Below are 22,157 nucleotides of genomic sequence, written 5' to 3'. Positions count from 1 at the left end.
TGCAGACATAGATTACCTCTGAATTTTAGCAACCTAGCATTATTTAAAAAAAAAAAACAGCTATTATAGCGATAGATCAAGTATATCAACTTAGGAGAACTGTCATTTGAAAAATAATAAAAATATCCTACTTTTTTTATAACTATGTCCATTGCAAGTGATTTGTAGTACAGGCTAAGGAGAGCCACACGCCTCTTATGACATTTTTGTAAAGGTGTAATCCAAAGAGTGAAGATTTTTGTTCCTTGTTACTGGATGTCAGACATTTAAGTTTTTTAATGTGTTTGAAAACACTTTGTGATCAGAAAAGTACCCTACCTTGATCCTGTAAAGTTTGTCTAGAACAGAACCTTGTATGTATGCAGCTATTGGCAAAACAATTAGGAAATCATAGTTTTCCTGACGTACTTTGAACTGAGAAGAAAGAATTCGATGATTTTAACCATCCTTTGTCGAATGTCAAAAAAAAAAATCGAAATGACCTGCTGCGGAGTTGGGGCTGCTGCTCTGACAATCAGATCCAATCGTCTTCAATTTTTCGCAGCTTTCGAGGTGTGAATGTTGCTCACTAGAAGTGTTGGTCACAAAAAGATCCCCCGCTAATTGCAATGAACTCTTTGGAGTAATATATCAGCCAAGTAGCACACAAAAAGACCATAACCTACTAAGAATTGGCATTAAACCAGCGGTTTAATGCCAATCACTTGATATGTTTCCACCCACTTGAGCTTCGTTACCAATGAGCAAGTGACTTTTCCATTAGCCAGGCTAAATTCCTGCCAATTTAATTTGATTGTCGTCTGGTTCACAACAAAGTCTCGCATAAATTAAAATCGCTGGATACAAGCTTTCCAACACAGACACATTCACTTAAAAGAGCCCTGACATCAAATTTCAAGATTGAGATGTGCGCATCATTCGATCACTTGGTATGCATACCGTACTTTTGCGCGTATAACCCACACCAAAAACCCAAAAATTTCTGTGGCAAAGTGGAGGTGCGGATAATACGTGGGGTTTTTCCTATAGTGCTGCTTCACAGCAATGCCTGTTGTGCTATGAAGCCCCTTAACAGTGTAGCGAAGGCTACGGAGGCGGTTCCCGCAAATTAGTGTTGCTCCGCAAGTAGCACGGCAGCTTGCGGCCGATTTTGGTTTCGCTTGCTTGCATCATTGAAGCGTTTAGAAAAACATTTGGGGAGATACAATTCGATTGTTCAATGTAAAATCCCACTGTCACACCACAAGTATATTTTTTGGACGTTCGCGGCCGCTCAGTGACCCTCCACATGTCCCTACGTCACGGACGCCATGTTTACTTTTGGAAAAGGCTTGTCGATTGATAATTGATAGGTACGCGGGGTTTAACGTCCCAAAACCACCATTTGATTATGAGAGACGCCGTAGTAGAGGGCTCCGGAAATTTTGACCACCTGGGGTTCTTTAACGTGCACCCAAATCTGAGCACACGGGCCTCCAACATTTCCGCCTCCATCGGAAATGCAGCCGCCGCAGCCGGGATTCGAACCCACGACTTGCGGGTCAGCAGCCGAGTACCTTAGCCACTAGACCACCGCGGCGGGGCTGGAAAGGGCTTGTCGAAAAGGTGGTGCTGTCTCAGAAAGTTCCATAATAAATAAAGTCAGTTCCATAATAAATAAAGCAGTATTTATTTCAGCAAGGCAAACGAGATATTATAGTGGCTATAGAGATATTATCAGTAAATCAATGTACTACTTTTTGAAGCGGCAGCAGGCATGCCTTTCGGTTCTGTTGTTTCCAGGGTGCTGTTACAGTGTACTAGAAGGGGTAGTGTTGTCAAGTTGTCGCCGAGTGTGAGCGCTCTTTACCTCGCTGATACCGCTAGTTCTCCACATCTCGACCTGTTCGCCAAGCCTATCTGTTCTGTCACCATAAGTAACGTACGGCGGCAGGCCTTCACGGCACAGCAAAAGCTTAAGATCATCGTCGTCGCCGAGGAATACAGAAATCGCGAAGCGGGAAGACGGCACGATGTGGACGAGCCCTGCGTGCGACTGCGGAGAAAGAAGAAAGCCTACAAGCCGCGCACCACAACCATCGGTCATTTCATGGCCCCAAGACCGGTGCCTACCCTGAGCTCGAGGCGGAGCTAGTAAAGTTCATCGAAGATGTGAGAAGCAGGGGTCACGCCGTATCGACCGAGATGGCCCAAGTGGAAGCGCGGCGACTTCCGAGGGAGCTAGGCCTACCTCACGAGTTCCGTGCGAGCCGCGGATGGCCGCACCGCTTTATGAAGCGGCAAGGGCTCTCAATCAGACGGCGGACTACAATATGTCAACGCTTGCTGGCTTCCTATGAGGAGAAGCTGCTCAAGTACCAGAGATATGTAATTGGCCTGCGAAAGCAGCACAATTACATTTTCTCGCAAATCAGCAATGCGGATGAAACTCCTGTTTATGGTGAAATGCCGCTGGACACAACGATTGAGAAGACGGGCAGCAGTTCGGTGAGCGTGCTTACCGGCAGGAACACGAAACTGCGCATCACAGTCTTGCTTTGTGCCCTCGCCGACGGCACGCAACTGCGACCGTACGTCATCTTGAAAAGGAAAACTCTACCAAAGGTTCATTTGCCTGCCGGTGTGGTGGTGCGCGCACACAAGAACGCGTGGATGAGCAGCGGCTTGTTCGTAGACTGGATCAAGACGGTATGGGAGAAGAGGCCCGGTGCGATGCTCGCAAAAAGGTCCATGCTCGTTCTTGACTCGTTCCGCGGCCACACAACTAAAGAAGTGAAGGACCGCCTTTCATGCAACGGCACCGACTTAGTTGTTATACCCGGTGGAATGACGTCAATGTTGCAGCCTCTACATGTGTCGCTTAACAAGCCCTTCAAAGCGCATGTCAAGCGCTATTACGCCGAGTGAATGGCCGAAGGCTGCTACGACTTGACGCCGACAGGACGAGTCCGAAGGCCTGATATTGCCCTATTCTGCAAGTGGATTGTCGAGGCATGGAAGGCGATTCCAGGTGAGATGGTGCGAAAAAGTTTCAAGAAATGCTGCATCACAAACAACATGGATGGAACCGAAGATGACCTTGTTTATAATAGTGAGGACTGCGGCTCAAGTGATAGCTCTAGCGAGAGCAGTGACAGTGAGTGAATTGTGACTGGCCTTGGAGACAGCGTATTCTGCTTGCTAAATAAAGCTTTTTCTGTCTACATATGTGCTATGTTGTTTGAGCAGTAGCTTTTGTACAGCCTTTCCTGTATATCAAATGTGCGGGCAATATGCGAGGATTTTTTTTTTCTTTCTCAGTGAGCTGAAAGTGGGGGTGCGGATTATATGCAGGGGTGGGTTGATTTGATTGATTGATATGTGGGGTTTAACGTCCCAAAACCACTATATGATTATGAGAGACGCCGTAGTGGAGGGCTCCGGAAATTTAGACCACCTGGGGTTCTTTAACGTGCACCCAAATCTGAGCACACGGGCCTACAAGCAGGGGTGGGTTATACGCGCAAAAATACGGTAGGCCTTCTTGGCCAAATTTGAATGGCGTCCGTCGCGTAAAAGTTATTTTGTTGCGACGTCAAACAGCGTAGAAAAGCTAAGGAGAAAAAACTAAAAATAGACTGCCCTGTGACATCGACACTAGTGCTACGTGTTCGATGTGACACGTTCCACAAATACCATCCTGAGTGACAATACGCTAGTAACGATGACGTCGACAATCTTCGAGCGTGTTTGGAGCCGACTTCCAGCCATGCTCTCACTAGTCGCTATCCTTGCTATGTTGAAGCATGCGTGCGATTCATCGTGTCACATCGACTGATTTGCGTTGTGCTCCACTGCGTGTGAGTACGATCATTCAGAGCGACAATACGTGCCAGAATGTCAGGGAACCACTGCGTAGTGAGAACCTGCACGTCGAGGCGCGGAAAAAGTGGGAAGTGTGTGGCGTTTCACCAAGCCACGAAACCCAACGCAGCAAGTGGGTTGGCTTTATATGCGCCGTTGGACAGACGGGCTGGACGCCTGTGAAGAACAGCCGCGTTTGCTCTTTTCCCTTTGTGGCTAGTTGCTACAGAGTAAATACTGTGCTGGCGAACGAGTTGGGTTTCACTGGCAGTACTAGACCTCTTCTCGAGGCCGAGGCTATTTTTACCGTGTGCCCTGCTGTAGCTAAAAGCAGCAATTCACTCGCCAATCGTCCGCGACATGATGTGTGTAGTTGGTCTTCCTGAGCTCCGACAGTACGGCCGCGACTGATAAATACATAGCCTTTAACGCAGAGCTTGTCAAGCAAGGATCGTCGCAAATCACGGCGATGCCCAATTTCAGGTCGCTGTCATCATCACCTGCCGATGTTGACCGCGAGGACTGCGAGGACGGCGAGGATGACGATGTTGGCGACAGAGGCATGTCTAAGCATTCAGTGACACTGCTGGACTGACTGTACGTGCGCTCCTAGCAGACGAAACGCCAGTGTGACGTCCCTGTTTTTTGTGAAAGCAGCATTAGCTGTGCAGCGGCCTCGACGTGGCCGCGAGGTAGCGCTGCCAGCACTACAATTTGGCGGGTTTTCCACCTACTTTAAACCACGTTCGATAGTGAATATATTATTATTACAGATACTCATTCGTCACTCATATGCGTTTTAGGTCGCGAATCGCTACTAGGGGGTCAATAGCTACTCGACGCAAAAATCTTGACAAGTGTAAATTTGATGTCGGTGCTTAAACTAAAAACAAACAATGACTTCATTTAGATTGACAAACTGCACTCTAAGAATTGTGTTGCCTTAAGTCTGACTGTCATAAGTTCATTATTAGTTATTAGCAGTGAAAATCAAGCTTGAAGTGCCATTTTTTAAATTTCACACTGTGGCGACTTCACCCGCATTTTCTTTTCGCACATTTTTTCGCATAACAGGCCTCATGTCGCGGCAAGAGTAGTGTTTTCAGGACAATGAAACCGTGCTTTACTAATACGTAAAAAAACATTTTGCCCTTTCATGTTTCTTTAACAATCGGCATCTTGCCCACTTTGCAGCCGTGACTTTGTAAGAGACCTCCACGCCAACATCTCGAGAAAAAAATGATTTCTTTATTGTCTTCTGCTGCACAAACAACCAAGAATCCTCAGCATCGTTAATGCACCACCAATCCAAAACAACTCAAATCTAAAAGCGATTTTTTTTCAGAAAGTCTCTAAACTTTATCCCTCCATCCTCCCTTAAAGCATACTAAAGCTACAGAAGGCTATTGCTACCTTAATATTTCCGTTAATTTGACACTGTCTAAAACTCGATATGTAGCACTCGAACTCGAATTTTTCGTCAGCCCAAGATTCGCCCTCACCAGACCACTCAGAGCTTCACTGGTCATCAGAAATATGCTTAAAGTTTTGCAACCACATTTTTCTGAGTAATTTTTGGCAGTTTTCGGGCTTCTTAGGCATTGACATCGAAGTATGCAGCGTGTACTTACCATATCGCATGGCAAGACCTTTGCTGGGATTCCTGTGTATGGTGCAGTCCTTGAAAGGACTGCGAAACTGCTCAAAGTCAGGAGTCTTGAAGTCCGGCACTTTAGATGGGGGCAATGGGCTGTAGGAGCAACCACTTGAAAGGCTCGTGTCACTGCCTTTACGATCGGTTGGACCCAGGCTGCTCTTTGACCTGAAGGTTCACAGTAGCAGTGACAAGCAAATAGGTGAGGGTTGAGTAAGTTCATATCATTCAGAAGCAAAACTAACTAAATTCTGAGGCCTCACACAGAAAACCCATTGTACAGTAAAACCGTAGTGGTAGGAATAGTGCTTGTACAAATTTTGGGGTGATTGGAATTCTTCTTTGGTCCAGCAGAGGTTTACAAGCCCACAATGTAATCTAGTATGGTTGTTGTGTACCGATTGTCACCCCGGGACGTTTGATATGAACCTCCGCTACGAAATACTTATGATATGGAGCTGCTCCTGCTGTCGCAGAATGCGCAACAAGCATGCACGGGTGCGGAAACCCAAGTGCGGGCTAGAGTGCCGCACCGCCAGTTTGTCAGAATATACCTTCCGTCACAGAGTGTCCTATTATACTAAAGGTGACTCTGGTGCTAGCGTGCATGGGAGATGTAACACACGGCGCTTTAGCCAAAGTGGAAATGTTGGGTAGTCCACGAATTTGTCTAATCTAAGTTCTCTCGGCACAATTTGGCTCCATGTGTCCTCAATTCACTTAGCCGCAAAAAACTTAGCAAAGGTTAAGCTGTTACGCTACACCTTTTTGACTTTTCAGGCTCACCAATTCAAATCTGTTCAAGAAGTTCCCAAGGGTGCCTTCCTTTTTTATTTTAAAACAAAACTAAAACCCCAATAAACAAATCGACAAGCGTGTTCGAAGCCCGAAAGCAAGAAGCCTAGAAAATCCGTGTAGTACCCACCATTACGATAATGGTTGAAAAATCGCAGTGCCAGAGTCCTCTCTAGTTCATTTTTGTAAACTATGCCTTCAACGACATGTCCTAGCCTCCAAGAATGCATGCACTAATTTTAAAAGCCTTAATGCACTTTCGTATGCCTTCATATATAGATTACAGATAACATTGACGTCGCGCTCTCTTTTTTTTTTTACACATCAAGGAATGCTGTGCTGTCGATGTGGCAGCCACATGTGGACAACAATGGGGGCAGTGTCCTCGAGCATTGAGACATGCTATGAATGGTGGACGAGGAATGAAAGAGGAAGAAGACGATCTCGGCAAAAGAGCTATGCCTCAGAACGTCAACATGCACGACTGTTGGGAACGCACAGTTCTGCAAACTCTCCCGTGGTGCTGCCATTGCCCTAAATCTCCCAAAAAACATCAACACCACCGCGGTAAAAAAATACTGTTCAGCTCTTTATGAGGGACGTGCAACAGGCAACAATTCTTGTCTTTTACATGAGGTGTCTTTTACACGCAGGGTACCATGCATTTTCCTATCAACCCCTGTTTCAATGTAGGCACACTGGTTTTTTTAGCACCCATCAGTCTGTTACATCAGTTTCTTTATGAAGGGGTTCAACTGTAATAACAAAGGACACTGCTTCTAAAATTTTCAGGCCTTCATTTATTACCTGCAAAGCATTCCTTATTCACTTTTGGTGCAGTACTCTTGTGTCTTGCGGAAAAGCTAACTAGCATTAGGAAGGCGCTAGTGTATGTCGCAGGTCGCTACACCCTATTCATAAATTTCACACGTGCGCATGGGTCTTGCATTCAAGACTGCAGTTATAATTGTTGCTGCCTAAAAACTTCACTAGAAACTATTCAAAGCAGTTCGCGACGATGTGGTCCCAAGACGCAGTAATAAAAACATATGCCAGATTTTTTTTTGATGCTCATACTCTATATTGTCTGGTGATACAAATTTCACATTATTCGAATATTTTTGGTGAAACCGCAACATTCGTATCACAAATGTTTTACTGTATGACACCCAGGCACAGCTAATGTGCACTAAAACTGAGTTATGCATCTACACAGTTGCTACGTCGAGGAGAAATCACTAACTTGAACAGCTGAAGTTCGCCTAACTAAACGTGTAGCCCAATCCTTGCTCATGCAAATAAGGATCACATGAGAGTGGTCACTAGCATTACTGTGCCATCACAAGCACGTGGTAACCTGTGGTGCCATTTGAAAAAACTATTCTGAAGCATGGCATAGCAGGACATCCCGGATCTTTGTTCGCTACCCTTGGTTCTTCAATACACACCTAAATTTAAACGCATGGCTGTTTTCGCATTTAACTTCAACTGCAACACAGATTTCGTGGCCAGAAATCGAACCCATGCATTTATGCTTAGCGTTAAAAGCTGCCATAGCAAGAAATGACATGTTGATGGCATGACTGAGCTAGGCGCTGGGCTTGTTGGCAATTACTGGAGTGCCGTAGGGGTTTTGGATCCGACAGAGAATGAAGCATTGTGTGTATGACTGCCTGAAGAGTCTTTGGCCCTACGCTTGATATGGCGTTGATCTGTACCACACAAATCAGCAAAATAATCACACATTTGAAGATCAGATAATTCTATAAACTTGAGTACTCATCAAGGCACAATGTGCACAAATCCATAAACTTGGGTACTCATCAAGGCACACTGTGTAGCTCATTGGAGGAAGGATTTTGTTGCAGCAAAACCCTTCCTTCAGTGAAAAAAGTTAGAATTGAGAGGCTTTTATATGGGCTTCCAAGAAAGGTACTTCGAAGCACTGGCGCAGCCATCTGTTGGAAATCAAGCCACTGCCACCACTGATGGGCACGTTTTGCTTCACAGTACAGCCATAATGCATTAAGAGCAAGTTTGTGCTCAGAAGGAAAAACTGATTAAAGCATTTTGAAGTAGACAAGGAACCCCTGGCAACTGCCATAGACTAGAATGCACACCTACGATTACAAAATGTGAATATAGCATAACCACACAAATGCCTTGAGTCTTCCACCGCCATGGCTCCCCCTCCTGCAGAGCAATGGCGTCATTGGTATTCCAAGTGTTGTTTTGTCAAACAGTGCCCCAAGAAAACGTCAAAGAATAAAATAAAAACATTCTAGTGCCATGACATTTCCATGCGACTTGATTCCCTTCAGACGACCCTTATGATAGACTGAAGCTGTGTCTCAACACAATACACTCATCTTCAACGCACTATACCGCTATACCGCATTCTAGTAGAAGAAATGAGATAACCTGCTGTTATGGGCACATTTCTGTAATTATTTGTCATTAGCATCTCATTGTATATCTAATTATAACACAATTACCTATATTTCATTGCTGCACAAGAAGGACTAAACTCTAGGCTCAAAACATAGGTGCGCCCAGTTTGCTTTGCAGATGTTTACATTGGTCCCGGAACGAGGCATGTCAAACAATCGATAGACATGGAAACGTCAGCACAACGACCCTGTTCAACACTACGCAGAAGAATGACTTAACTAGCTGTCCATAACAAAGCCTGTGCAAATGCACACACTACGTTTCAGGCAGTTTGAAAGAACACGCAATGCGCAATGTGCTCGTGTAGTTGACATGTACAGCTGCACACACCATTGCTAAAGGGGTTATATCGTCCGGAAGCCGTTTCTTCCCAGTAAGCGTTTGTGTTTACAGGCAAACGCTGCTTTAAAAGGATGGGCATAGCCTTTAATATTGTAAGCTGGATTTCGTATGTTACATGTTCCAATGAAGCCTACATTCAAACTGCACTATAATGAGATTAAATGTTGCATAAAAAAGTTCACTATATCCAAAAATTCGTTATAAAGGTATATATTCTAAACACTCTATTGCAAGACAATTTTTCATTTGCTTCCTCATAAACGATATTTCATTATATTCGGGTTCATTATATCGAGGTTTGAGTGTATTCATAATCACGGCAAAGTCATCACTGATGTGTCATGGTAGACTTGTCACGGAAGTTTTAACTTTAATGGCCACGTTTGCAACTTAGCCTTTCATACCAGTCTAGACTCCACCATGTGACCACTTCGCTGCATGACAAGCCACCTCTGCAAAGTGAAATGACTCCTAATATTTCCATTTTTAAATGTGAAGCATTTCTTAGCAAACTTCGGCGACTTTGAATGTATCCATCTATCTATCCATCTATCTATCCATCGATCCATGTATCCCTCTATCCATGTGAGACGTCCCCAATACGCCACCGATCGCCAAAGAGAGGGAAGCCTCTCAACCCCCTTTTTATCCGGTTCCCTCTTGGCTACGTGTCTCAATTGCTTTCCACATACAGGGATTCGTGCTGGGGCCGGGAAGTAAGAGACGTCACGATCTTTTCTTAATAATGGACGCATTTAATTGAATAACAAGTGCAAATGGCATACACACATATTGCCCGTGAACGACATCTCTGTTACACAAAAGGGTAACACATCAGCAAATACTCGCGGCACGCGAAACAGGATACATAAGCGAGTAGCGGTGGCAATACAACGGTGCCTCAATACACAGCAAGCATACAACGACACAAATGATAAAGTGATAAATTAATAAAACCGCGCAATGTCTCAATACGCCGCATTCCTTCCAGCAAAACTCGTTCAAGTAAAGGAGGTGAAGTTCGTCTCACAGAATGTCCATGTAGTCGGAGCCTCGGAGTTGGCTGCTCGAGTCGGGGCCGAAGGTTGGTTATTCACGTCGCGGTCTGATCTGTCTCCTTCCGTCGCCGTCTACTTCATTTTTTCCCCTGGAAGAGACTCTCCTCGCTTCTCCCCTTTCTTGACACGTGGCCGCTTTTCTCGGGTTCCCACTCTGCCCTACCGGGGCACCAAACCAATCGCCGCTATCTACGCAGCATATTTTCTGCTCAGTCGGAGTGTATTATCTTCGGCAGCCGCCCCCGTGACCTACACCAGTAGAAAACCCTCTCCCAAACAAAGCCGAGCAAGTAACAATGTACAAACTCAAGCCTCAGGGAGAGTGATGGGCGAGCCGTCCGAAGACACCTTAATTACGAGCGAACAATGGTCCCGATGCTTCCGGTACTTGGTGAGCCGATGTCCAGACCAAGTCTCAACGTTTCCATGCAGCTCGGTGTCTCCCGCGAAATTTTCCGTAGCCGCTGCTTCTTCGTCGTTCACCGCCGCGGGCGGCCATCTGCGCAGAATGCAGTAATGAGCCCTGGAGCCACGGAGGCTGACGGGAAGGCATACTGGACCCGGCACAGGCGCTTGCCGCAAAGGTCGCATTCCTCGAACCAACAAAAGGTGTTCTGCTGCTCCCCCATGCCACAGATCTGAAGGGTGCGCGCCGATTATTGTACACTGTCACACTGTCTGTAGACGACAAGGCGCCGCCCGGTCCTCCTGTTTGCGCGGGAGAGCCCGTGAGAATAGTAGAAATAATCCTTCTGGTACTTCACTCCGGAATGCCCATTCGTTACACCGAAGGTTTTCTTTTCCTTTTTTTATGCATGGGTTGAGAAACGAGTGTACACATCTTGGAAGGAGCGGGGTTCAGTTCGTGTTTGCGGGGACGTCACAATCCCTTCATCTTGCAGAAGAATTTTTCCAGCGGGGAAATGCAAACGCGAGAAATGCGGGCGCGTAACGCCTTCGGGTTGCGCAGCGAAATTGAGACATTGCGGCAGTCTTAGGAATACGATATGCGAACACAGTACACTTGTGATTCAGCCGTGGCGGTGGCGCGTCGCTGAGAAGAACCAATCTGTGATTGTCGCTGAATCATCAGCCACCACGAAGCAGTTTGATTCCGTATTTCTACCGCGCACAACACACTTGAAACCTTCAGAATCACTGCAGAAACTCGTGGATGACGCGTGGACAAAACGCACACTGGTCACAGCTGCTCGTCGGATGGTTTGGCATGCAGCGTTCAGTCATCAATGCGGAAGGTTCACTAACATGCGAGCACATCACACACTTCGCCTGCACTGTCCACTCTCGGCACAACCGAACAGAGGATACACACATTTAAATACACTTTCATTTCACACATGCACAAAATTTTAAGACCTCGAACGTTTCAAACCAGACGAAAAGCGGGAAGGCGGGAGAACATAGGTCACACAGGCAGCATAACCTATGTTCTGAATCTGAATATGCACTGAATCTGAATTCTGAATATGCACTGAATTACCTTCGCATACCATCCATCTCCTGCCCGGCCTCTGCTGCACGAACCTGTCGGTGAGGGAAAGGGACCTTCAACGCGATTTGCGTGTTCGGAATGGCTGAGAACGTAGCGTATATGCTGTCCTATGCAACTGTGACATTAGGCGTTATACATCAATACCGATCACAATGCCCCCCTTCCTCCTAACGAGGCGCGACACTTCCGTGCGGGGAGACGTTGTGAAACCATTTCAATCTGAACTTTCACGTGGCCTCGTCGATACCGGGGCTGCTTCATCTCTTCCTGCAAGCCAGCCCTCCCCGCCTCCTATCGAGGCACGACACTATTGTGTAGGGAAAACGCCGTAGTTTGTTATCTTGTCTCATCTCATCACCTGTTGTGCAGCGCCTATTTAGGTATCTCGACCAACCACCTCTCATAATCTGCCTACATTGGGCCACAGATGCCAGCCACATATCCTGTCTATCTAAACCACACCGTTCCCAGACTAGTCTCCCTCGCGCCCTCTCTCCGACACGTGGCGAGGTCTAGGTAATCTCACATTCACTAACTCACATGTTCCTCCCCTATGCCATAGGTGCAATCGGTTCCAGGCACATCATTCGCTCAGAGGCCAACATCAGATATTACGTGTAACACAAAGCCACACTAATCAAATGAACTACATGCCCTCTTCAAAATCCATTCTTTGAAACGAATCGGGTATATGAGCAAAAAAAAAAATTCCCAAAGGGCGAAAAACCTTGGCACAGTGCTCATGCAAAAGTAATGAAAGTAGGATATGAGTGAAAACATAGGAATCAAAAACAAAATCCACGAGGGGCGAAAAGCTTGGACACAGCGCTCACACAAAAGTAATGAAAGTAGGATATGGGTGAAAATATGGGGATCAAAAACAAAATCCACGAGGGGCGAAAAACTTCGACGCAGTGCTCACACAAAAGTAACGAAAGTAGGATATGGGTGAAAACATGGGGATCAAAATAGCAATCACTACGTACATTTATGACCCCGACATAGCAGGTGGCCCAAGATCCCGGCTCGCCTCTTGCCTACCTGTTCGTCCGCTGTATGGGTGGGTCATAGCGTTGTCTCCTAACCTAAGGTAGATCGGGGACAGGACCGTGGCTTCTAAGGGCGTATCTAGAACACGTGGCGCCTGCTGGACATACGAGTCGCTCCGGCTGCTCCTGTAGAACTAACTCCAGCAGCAGTTCCGGGGGTATGTTAGGCATGTTCGCGTTACCTGCCCCGATAGCTGGACTGCCGGATGACCGTGTCAAGGACTCTGGTCGGCTGCTTTGCTCAAGTTCGGCGCGTCCCGAGGGATCCACTCGTCGCAGCCTGTTTACGTGGATTACCTTGCTTTCGCGCGTTTTTATGTTACGCACGCGCATGGTGACGGACGAAAGACGCTCAATGATGCGATACGGTCCAACCCATTTGGCGGCTAACTTCCTGGCCAGTCCCCGCACGACCGCGCCGACCCTGATATAAACTCTCTCTCCAACTTTAAATTTCGGGTCCCTGCGGGAAGGTCCAAGCCTCTTTTTACGCAACTCTGCCGCAGAACGGAGCGTGGACAAAGCCATGTGGTGAGCTCGCTGAAGCCTCTGTGTTAGCTCCGCGCGGTAGTCATCGAGTGTGCCGTAGTGCCCCTTTGGTTTATAGAAAGCCACCCCGGGCACGACGGGGTCCCTGCCAAACAGGAGGTAGTAAGGGCTGTCTTTTGTGCCTTCGTGGACGGCGGTATTATAGGCGAAAGTCGCAAACGGGAGCCACTTATCCCAATCCCCCTGGTCCTCGCTCACGTAATGGGACATGATCCCAACGAGTGTTTGGTTTAGGCGTTCGACAGCTCCGTTACACTGCGGGTGGTAGGCGGTCGTTCGTAGCCTCTTCACACCAAGCACGTCGCATACCTCTCTCACGAGTTTACCAGTGAAGTTGGTGCCCTGGTCTGTGAGGAGTTGCAACGGGGCGCCATAACGCAACACTACGCCCTCGACGAATGCCTTAGCGATCGTGTCCGCCTTCTGGTCTGGCAGCGTGAATGTTTCCGCGAATCGAGTCAGGTGATCAACAAAGGCCAAGACGTACCTATCTCCGGAGGTCGTACATGGCAGCGGTCCCACAATATCCATCGCAGTTCTCTGAAACGGCTCGTGTACATGAGAGAATATTTGAAGTGGAGCCTGTTTTCGACCCTTCGGTATCTTCCGGAGAATACATGACTTGCATCTGCTACAGTATTTGACCACGTCCACTTTCATCCATAACCAAGAAAATACCTTCTTCAATCGCAACAGGGTTTTCCTTATTCCCAGGTGTCCGGCACAAGGTGAATCATGGTGTACTCTCATCAGTTCGCCGACCATCGATCTCGGAACGGCGATTTTCCCGACGTCTGCAGTACTTCCCTCCTTTAGTCTCAATAGTCCGGCGCTGTCTAGCTGATACCTCCCACAGGTGTTGTCTGTGGAGTTTTCGCATTGCTGGATCACCTGTTGAAGTGCCTGATCCCTACCCTGTTCCTCACGGAAATGAGCTTCATGAGACGACGGCGTGAAATCGACCACACCCGCCACACCCACACGGCTTATGGCATCGGCGTTTTGGTTCCGCTTTCCTGGGCGATGTACGATGTCGAAGCTGTACTCCTGAAGGAGTAAGTTCCAGCGCGCCAGTCTCGAGCTAGGGTCCCTCACGTTCATGAGCCACCTGAGAGGTTGATAGTCGGTAACAATTCGGAAACTCCTACCGTACAAGTAACATCTAAAGTGACGCACTGCCCAAACGACGGCTAAACACTCTTGTTCAGTCGCGCCATACTTCTGCTCCGCCAAATTAAGCTGGCGGCTTGCGTAGGCCACTGGGTGTTCAAGTCCGTCATGGACTTGAGATAGCACCGCTCCGACAGCGTATTTTGACGCGTCCGTCGTCAAAATAAATGATTTTGAGAAGTCTGGAAACCGCAGGATAGATGCTGTTATGAGCAGCGTTTTTAGTTGCTCGAATGCCGCCTGGGTGCCTGCATTCCATTCGAATGGGCTCTTGCTGGTGAGGCGGGTAATTGGTTTCGCTATTTTCGCGAATGAAGGAACGTGTCTCCTGTAATAGGACAAGAGTCCCAAGAACTGTCTCACCTCGGTTTTGTTTTTGGGTGGTGGGAAATCTCTTATGCACTGTACTTTCAACGGGTCCGGACGGACGCCCTGCGCGGACACGATGTGTCCCAAGTATTTAACCTCCGGCTTTAAAAACTGGCACTTAGCGGGTTTCAATTTCAAGCCAGCCGCTCGCACTCTCGAAAACACCTCACCGAGGTCCCGCAGATGGTCCTCGAACATCTCACTGTATATTATGATGTCTAAATATACGTGGCAAAGTTTGCCGAGTAGGCCTGCGAGGATCACATCTGCGGTTCTCTGCCAGATGGCCGCACTGTTTACAAGCCCCATGGGCATTCGGTTCCACTCGTAATGACCGGAGGGGGTGTTGAAGGCTGCTTTTTCTTTATCATCAGGCTCCATCTCAATTCGCCAGTACCCGCTGGCCATATCCACGACCGTAAAATATTTCACCTTCCCCAGTTAGGCGAGTGTTTCGTGGAAGCGGATATGGGTCAATGCGGGAAACTTTGTTGAGGTCCCTGAAATCGACGACAAATCGGTATGACCCGTCCGGCTTCTCGACCAGCAGTGCGGGTGCTCCCGAGGGGGAGGTTGAGTGCTGCATTATTTCTGCTCCCAGTAAGGAGTCTGCCTGTCTTTCCATTTCTTCCTTGCATGCGAAAGGGATCCTGTATGCCCGACGATATACAGGTGCCGCCCCTCCGGTGTGAATCCTATGCTTGATAGCTTCGCATCGCCCCAAGTCTGTTGTTCCTGTTGAGAATATTGACTGATTCTGCACTATCATGCTCTTCATAATTTGCCTCTCCTTTCCGTCGACGTGCGACAGATCGAACATCTTCAACAGATCTCCTTCGTCAACGGCGCCTCGTCCCGCTCCCTCAACCATCGCGACCGCGTGGTAGGCTTCTGTGTCAACCAAGGAGCCGACCACTTTATTCCTAGGGAGGTGGATCTCCTTCAATGTTAGGTTTGCCACCCTTACTGGCAATACGCCGTCTTCCCGTGTGGTGGTCAAAGTAGGTACTGCAGTTAATCCGTTTGTTTCTAGGCCATTAACCTTGACAACCTTGGTTTCGCCTGGGGGCACCGGTGCGCGAGCCCGACCTGCCAGTACGCACTCGCATAGTGGTGGGAGAGTAGCCTCTTCGATCAGGGAGACAACATTAACATTACGCGGCCTCAGTGGACTGTGGTTCATTTCACCGGAACTAAGTTTTTCGGCTGGCCTGGGTTTTCCAACCTAATTGGTAAATGGGACACGCTCGCTGCCTATTCTCAGGCACCCCTCACTCAGCAGGAGGTCGGCATCTTGTTCTATTAGAATGTCTTGGCCAATTATACCATCTGCCCATAATGACAGTCCGTCTCCACAAATAAAAAATTTTGCCTCAAACGTGGTTTCTTTCATTTTTACGGGTACTCTAAAACGGCCGAGGGTGTGTATAGGGTCACCAGTTATGCCAACGAGGGACATCTCACTATCCTATTTCTGCAATGTCTTCTGCCACCTCTCATCTATTCCTCCCAGTGCACAGCTCTTCACAAGACTCACCTTTGATCCCGTATCTATCAGCAGCCTCAGCGTACCCTTCCCCACGGCACACTCAACGACCGGATTCGTCTCCCCGCAAAAATTTACCACTGCTATTGATCTCCGCCTGTTGTGGTTACCAGAAGAGGCCGCACCTAGTTTTCCTGAGCCGTCGACTTCGGCGTCGTCTCCTCGCTGCCACAGTTTTCCGGCGTACGACGATCACAACGCGTGTTCCACGGTCGGCGTCGTCGATACCGGTCGCATTCTCCCCAGAAATGGCCAAAGCCATCACAGTTAAAACATCGATCGGAAAAAGGGGGCCGCCTTGCGTTTCTTTGCCCATCATCTCCGACGGGGTCGCGTGACCTCAAACTCTCCTCTAGGAGTTTTTCCAGGCGGTCGAGGCGGCTGCGCATTTCGTGCGCATTCACGTTTTCGTCGACATGCCGAACGGGCACCGAGGAGCTCTGTGAAAGTTTTTCGTTACGTTCTTCCTTAGCTGCTACGTCGATCGCCTCGTCGAACGATTTGGGGTCGCGAGACAAAACAAATCTGCGGACCGGATCCCTTAGGCCAGTTAGGAACTGCGACAGCATTTGTTCGGCCAGAATCTCGTGGCGCAGCTGAGTTTTCGCCGGTTCTTCGCCGCTGGAGTTAGCCAGGATGGCAGTCCCGAGCAATCGTATGCGATTTGCACACGAGCGCGCTTCCTCTCTGGCGTTTTGTCTCACGTTCTTAAACCTCTCCACCTTGCTGCTAAGGGGTTCTGTGTCGAACCGCTCGAGGGCCAAAGCTCTGAACTCATGGTAGGTAGACGCTGCGGTGACACTATCATCTCTCCACGCAAAATCATGTGCGGCGCCTAGCATCTTACAACGCGCAATGCCAATGAGTTGGCTGTCTTGCCATCCCCCCATTCTACCAACCTGTTCTAAAATTTGCAGAAAGTCCCTAATGTTCGGACCTGCAGCGTCTCCCATGAACGAGGGAACCATGTTTCCTAACATCAAAGCGCTCGTTCCTAGCGCGCTCCCCTGAGCCACCTGCGTAGCCTGTTTATTCATCGTGCCATCCGTCACTCCTTCCCTAATACGAGGATGAAATCTCGCACCGTTGCCCCTGCAGTATTCCCACCGCTGCCACCACTTGAGACGTCCCCACTACGTCACCGATCGCCAAAGAGAGGGAAGCCTCTCAACCCTCTTTTTATCCGGTTCCCTCTTGGCTACGTGTCTCAATTGCTTTCCACATACAGGGATTCGTGCTGGGGCAGGGAAGTAAGAGACGTCACAATCTTTTCTTAATCACGGACGCATTTAATTGAATAACAAGTGCAAATGGCGTACACACATATTGCCCGTGAACGACATCTCTGTTACACAAAAGGGTATAACACATCAGCAAATACTCGCGGCACGCGAAACAGGATGCATAAGCGAGTAGCGGTGGCAATACAATGGTGCCTCAATACAAAGTAAACATACAAAGACACAAATGATAAAGTGATAAATTAATAAAACCGCGCAATGTCTCAATACGCCGCATTCTTTCCCGCAAAACTCGTTCAAGTAAAGCAGGTGAAGTTTTCTCACAGAATGTCCATGTAGTCGGAGCCTCGGAGTTGGCTGCTCGAGTCGGGGCCGAAGGTTGGTTCTTCACGTCGCGGTCTGATCTGTCTCCTTCCGTCGCCGTCTACTTCTTTTTTTCCCCCTGGAAGAAACTCTCCTCCCTTCTCCCCTTTCCTGACACGTGGCCGCTTTTCTCGGGTTCCCACTCTGCCCTATCGGGGCACCAAACCAATCGCCGCTATCCACGCAGCATATTTTCTTCTCAGTCGGAGTGTATTATCTTCGGCGGCCGCGCCCTTGGCCTACACCAGTAGAAAACCCTCTCCCAAACAAAGCCGAGCAAGTAACAATGTACAAACTCGAGCCTCAGGAAGAGTGATGGGCGAGCCGTCCGAAGACACCTTAATTACGGGCGAACAATGGTCCTGATGCTTCAGGTACTTGGTGAGCCGATGTCCAGACCAAGTCTCAACGTTTCCATGCAGCTCGGTGTCTCCCGCGAAATTCTCCGTAGCCGCCGCTTCTTCGTCGTTCACCGCCGCGGGCGGCCATCTGCGCAAAACGCAGTAATGAGCCCTGGAGCCACGGAAGCTGACGGAAAGGCATACTGGACCCGGCACAGGTGCTTGCCACAAAGGTCGCATTCCCCAAACCAACAAAAGGTGTTCTGCTGCTCCCCCATGCCACAGATCTGAAGGGTACGCGCCGATTATTGTACACTGTCACACGATCTGTAGACGACAAGGCGCCGCCCGGTCCTCATGTTTGCACAGGGGAGCCCGTGAGAATAGTAGAAAGAATCCTTCTGGTACTTCACTCCGGAATGCCCATCCGTTACACCGAAGGTTTTCTTTTCCTTTTTTTCATGCGTGGGTTTGAGAAACGAGCGTACACATCTTGAAAGGAGCGGGGTTCAGTCCGTGTTTGCGGGGATGTCGCACAAGTATCCATCTATCCATGTATCCATCTATCCATCTATCCATGTATCCATCTATCCATGTATCCATCTATCCATGTATCCATCTATCCGCTTAGGACTTTTAGCTCTCCTGGCCGTTTTGATAATGGTATCTATACCAAACTTGGTGTGACATAACATGACTGTATGAAGAACATATGACTTGTCACAACATGAAAACCATTACATGATTGTCATGATTTACATTTCATGATCTTGCAGCTCTTGCGGTAGTTTTGTTCGCAAGGCATGTTGCAAAACTGGTATGGTATGACATGATTACATGCCGAACACATACGACAGACCCTAACATGAAAATCATGACATGCGTGCCATTTAACAACATAACTACATGCTACGCTCATGATGCGCTCGTGGCCGTTTCGCTAGCTTCACATGTACCAAACTCTGTAATACGCAACGCGAGCGGACGACATGAGTAAATGACACATACAAATTTGATAATCACGACATGCGTGTCATGTAACAACATGACTACATACCACACTCATGATGCTCTCGTGGCCGTTTCGCTAGCTTTACATATGCCAAATTTGGTATTACGAGACGTCAATGGACGACGAAGGTAAGTGACTGGTGCAAACATGATAATCATGAGATGCGTGTCTTGTGAGAACATGACTACATGCCACCGTAAAGGCGTCAATACATTTAAACGTGACGCGGTGCGCATGCGCGCCGGCGTTCGTTTCGTCGCGTCACGCCGGCGTTGCCCCGCCAGGCGCATGTTCTGCCACATACTCGCAGGAGCGCGCCGCGCTGCATTGCTTCGGCACATGCGCGGTTCAGCGTGTGCTGCGTCCCTCCGTCAGGAAAAGAGGCAGACGCAGTGATGCCTGGGTAACGCATCGGCGCGAAATACAGCATGTCGCATTTCACGCCGGTTGTTGTTGGGCCGCGCAGACGGACGCTGATCGCGTAGGTCGCGCCTGGCGCGAGACTTTAGAGTGCCCGAGTTAACATAGCGTCGCTGTGACCAGCGTGCGTGCGCATCAGCGTAACGTTGTGGTATATTGGGCCCTTCATTATGCGCTCGCGGCTGTTTTGCTAGCTTCACATATATGAAGTTTGGTGCTACATGATATCAATAGATGACTAAGATACATGACTGGTGCAAACATGATAATCCTGACATGCGTGTTATGTAAGAAATTGACAACATACCGCCCTGATAGCGTGCTCGTGGCTATTTGGCTAGCTCCACTTATACTAAATTTGGTATCACGTGAGGTCAATAGATGAAGGTAAACGACACATCCAAACATGATAATCATGACACGAAAGTAATGTATGGCATTATTTACCTCCGCTTCGTACTGTTGTACTGATTTTAAAATGACTTATTAACCTTTCTCATTCCTGCTTCGCATATCAGCGATTGCCACTGTAGGTGGGATCTGCCAATATTTATTCTTACAAAGAAAAAATTCACCCACAAATAGCTCAAACGACACAGCTTACAGCCATCTCCTCACAGACTTTTTACATTGATACATTGATTTTACACGATTGGTTAGTGCGTGTACATACATACTAACCATGCGAACACAAACGATATTATAAACACCTCTAAGAGGTCTAATGCAGTTTACTACTTCGGAGTTCAGAACCACCGAATAAAGCATTCAGCAGTATATTATGCCAGTTTTCATCCCTCTCAGCACAGAACCAAGTATATTTTATTCTACATCACTGTAAAGGCTAAAGTATTCCGTCACACTGTAAAAAATGGCTTTGAAAACTCACCTCATAGGCGTGTACATTTTTGCCTCTATACCAGCCATCGGAGCTTCTGAGGTTTCACGCATGCGGTCCTCTGCACATGGCATCAGAAACAGAGCATACCGAGTTCACTCTATTTCAAGATCCACCCCATCTATCGCACGTGTCCTTTTCACCTCCAGAAGTATTCTACATGATGCAGTGCTTTTGACTGCTACTCTATTAGTTCAGCCACACCCTAAACACTACTGAATAGAAAGTCTTAAACGTTTCCCGAACACCTTTCTACACTGCTTATCTGCTTGACAACTCCGCTTTCGAGCTCATACCATCCCATCACTACCTGGGTGTAACTAGCACTCTTACCTAGTCTGTTCACATCAACAAAACCATTAGTAATGCTAACCCCTGTCCCTTTAAAACTTTTTCACAAAACTTTAGTACAATGTAAGCACAAATATGCTGCATTCATTTGGTACCAGTCCACCGTTGTACTAACCTCTGCTCTTGAGCTAGTCCAATATAATTCTGTCTGCTTTATCACTTGAATGAATGACTCTTTAAAGCTTCCGTCACTCGCCAGTCGCCGCAAATTCTCCCGCATATGTCCCTTTGCCAAAATATACTATAGTCACACCCTGCATAAGGGCTTTATTTTCCCTCCACCGTGCATCGACACTAGTTGCGACTATCCCTAAAAGGCGGGAATCATGCGATGCTCGACTCGCACATGTTATCAGTCATTTATTCCCCGAACCTAATAAAACTAGAAGGATCTTCTAGGATAAATCACATCTATTATTCCTTATTCTCATTTTCATGACACTTTAGGCTCAAGCGTACTGTTGAGCAACAAACCAATGATGTGATCACATTTTTTTTTTGCAAACTGTGATTCTTGTTTATTTCGTTAAGACTTTTACTGTAACTTCTTTAACTATGTTAATATGCAATTTCACTAACAGTCTAATTTTTGCTTGCATAGTTACAACTTGTTCTGTTATTTTTTCAGCTAACATTGAAGGGCGGCACCCAAGGTGGGCACGGCGTGGCTGAAGCTCCCCCAAAATTTTCTCCTGCCCTACCTCCCGTTGCCTCCCCGAAAGGAAACATAGTCATAACACAATGACTAAGCCCCCCCCCCCCCTGAAGAAACTCGCTCATCATGGGTGGCCCCCTGGTAAAATAATCCTGGTGCCACCCCTGCTAACATTTTATTTATTTATTTTTATTTTATTTGACTATACTGCTAACTCCGGGCAAAGTCGTTGCAGAGTGGGGTTACAAACAAGAATTATCCATAGAACATTTTAGGAAAAACAGTAGTGAAACAATGAAGACAATATAAAGCAAAGAACTAACCCAATTTGTGAAGCAAAAGAGGAGCCAAATGTATATTGACAAAAATAAGGGAAAAAAAGTCTAAAAACGAAATCAGACAACCCATTCAAGTTGGAAGATAAGGCAATAGGCATGTAATGCACAAGAATGGAACTTCACGTAATCGACTGGCAAGTAAAGAGCCGAACAATTCTATACTGTTGGTTTCAACGTTGGGTGCATCTAGGGCCTTCTA

The 22,157-nt window shown here is 47.5% G+C and overlaps 1 protein-coding gene across 8 annotated transcripts in view; it reads right to left on the bottom strand.

Annotated features, from left to right (window-relative positions):
- LOC119185467 (uncharacterized) overlaps positions 1–22,157 on the bottom strand; it is a 631,054-nt gene that overhangs the window by 35,748 nt on the left and 573,149 nt on the right. For all 8 annotated transcript variants that reach the window (XM_075883180.1, XM_075883179.1, XM_075883181.1 and 5 more), the window contains 2 exons: positions 20,606–20,675; positions 5,475–5,665 (listed from right to left, as the gene is read on the bottom strand). In XM_075883180.1, the coding sequence (XP_075739295.1) occupies positions 5,475–5,665; positions 20,606–20,675 (261 nt within the window). The remainder of the gene's footprint in view (positions 1–5,474; positions 5,666–20,605; positions 20,676–22,157) is intronic.

The sequence above is a fragment of the Rhipicephalus microplus genome, unplaced genomic scaffold (genome assembly GCF_043290135.1).
Source record: "Rhipicephalus microplus isolate Deutch F79 unplaced genomic scaffold, USDA_Rmic scaffold_15, whole genome shotgun sequence".
Taxonomy (NCBI): Eukaryota; Metazoa; Arthropoda; class Arachnida; order Ixodida; family Ixodidae; genus Rhipicephalus; species Rhipicephalus microplus.
This window is presented reverse-complemented; position numbering and strand designations above follow the sequence as displayed.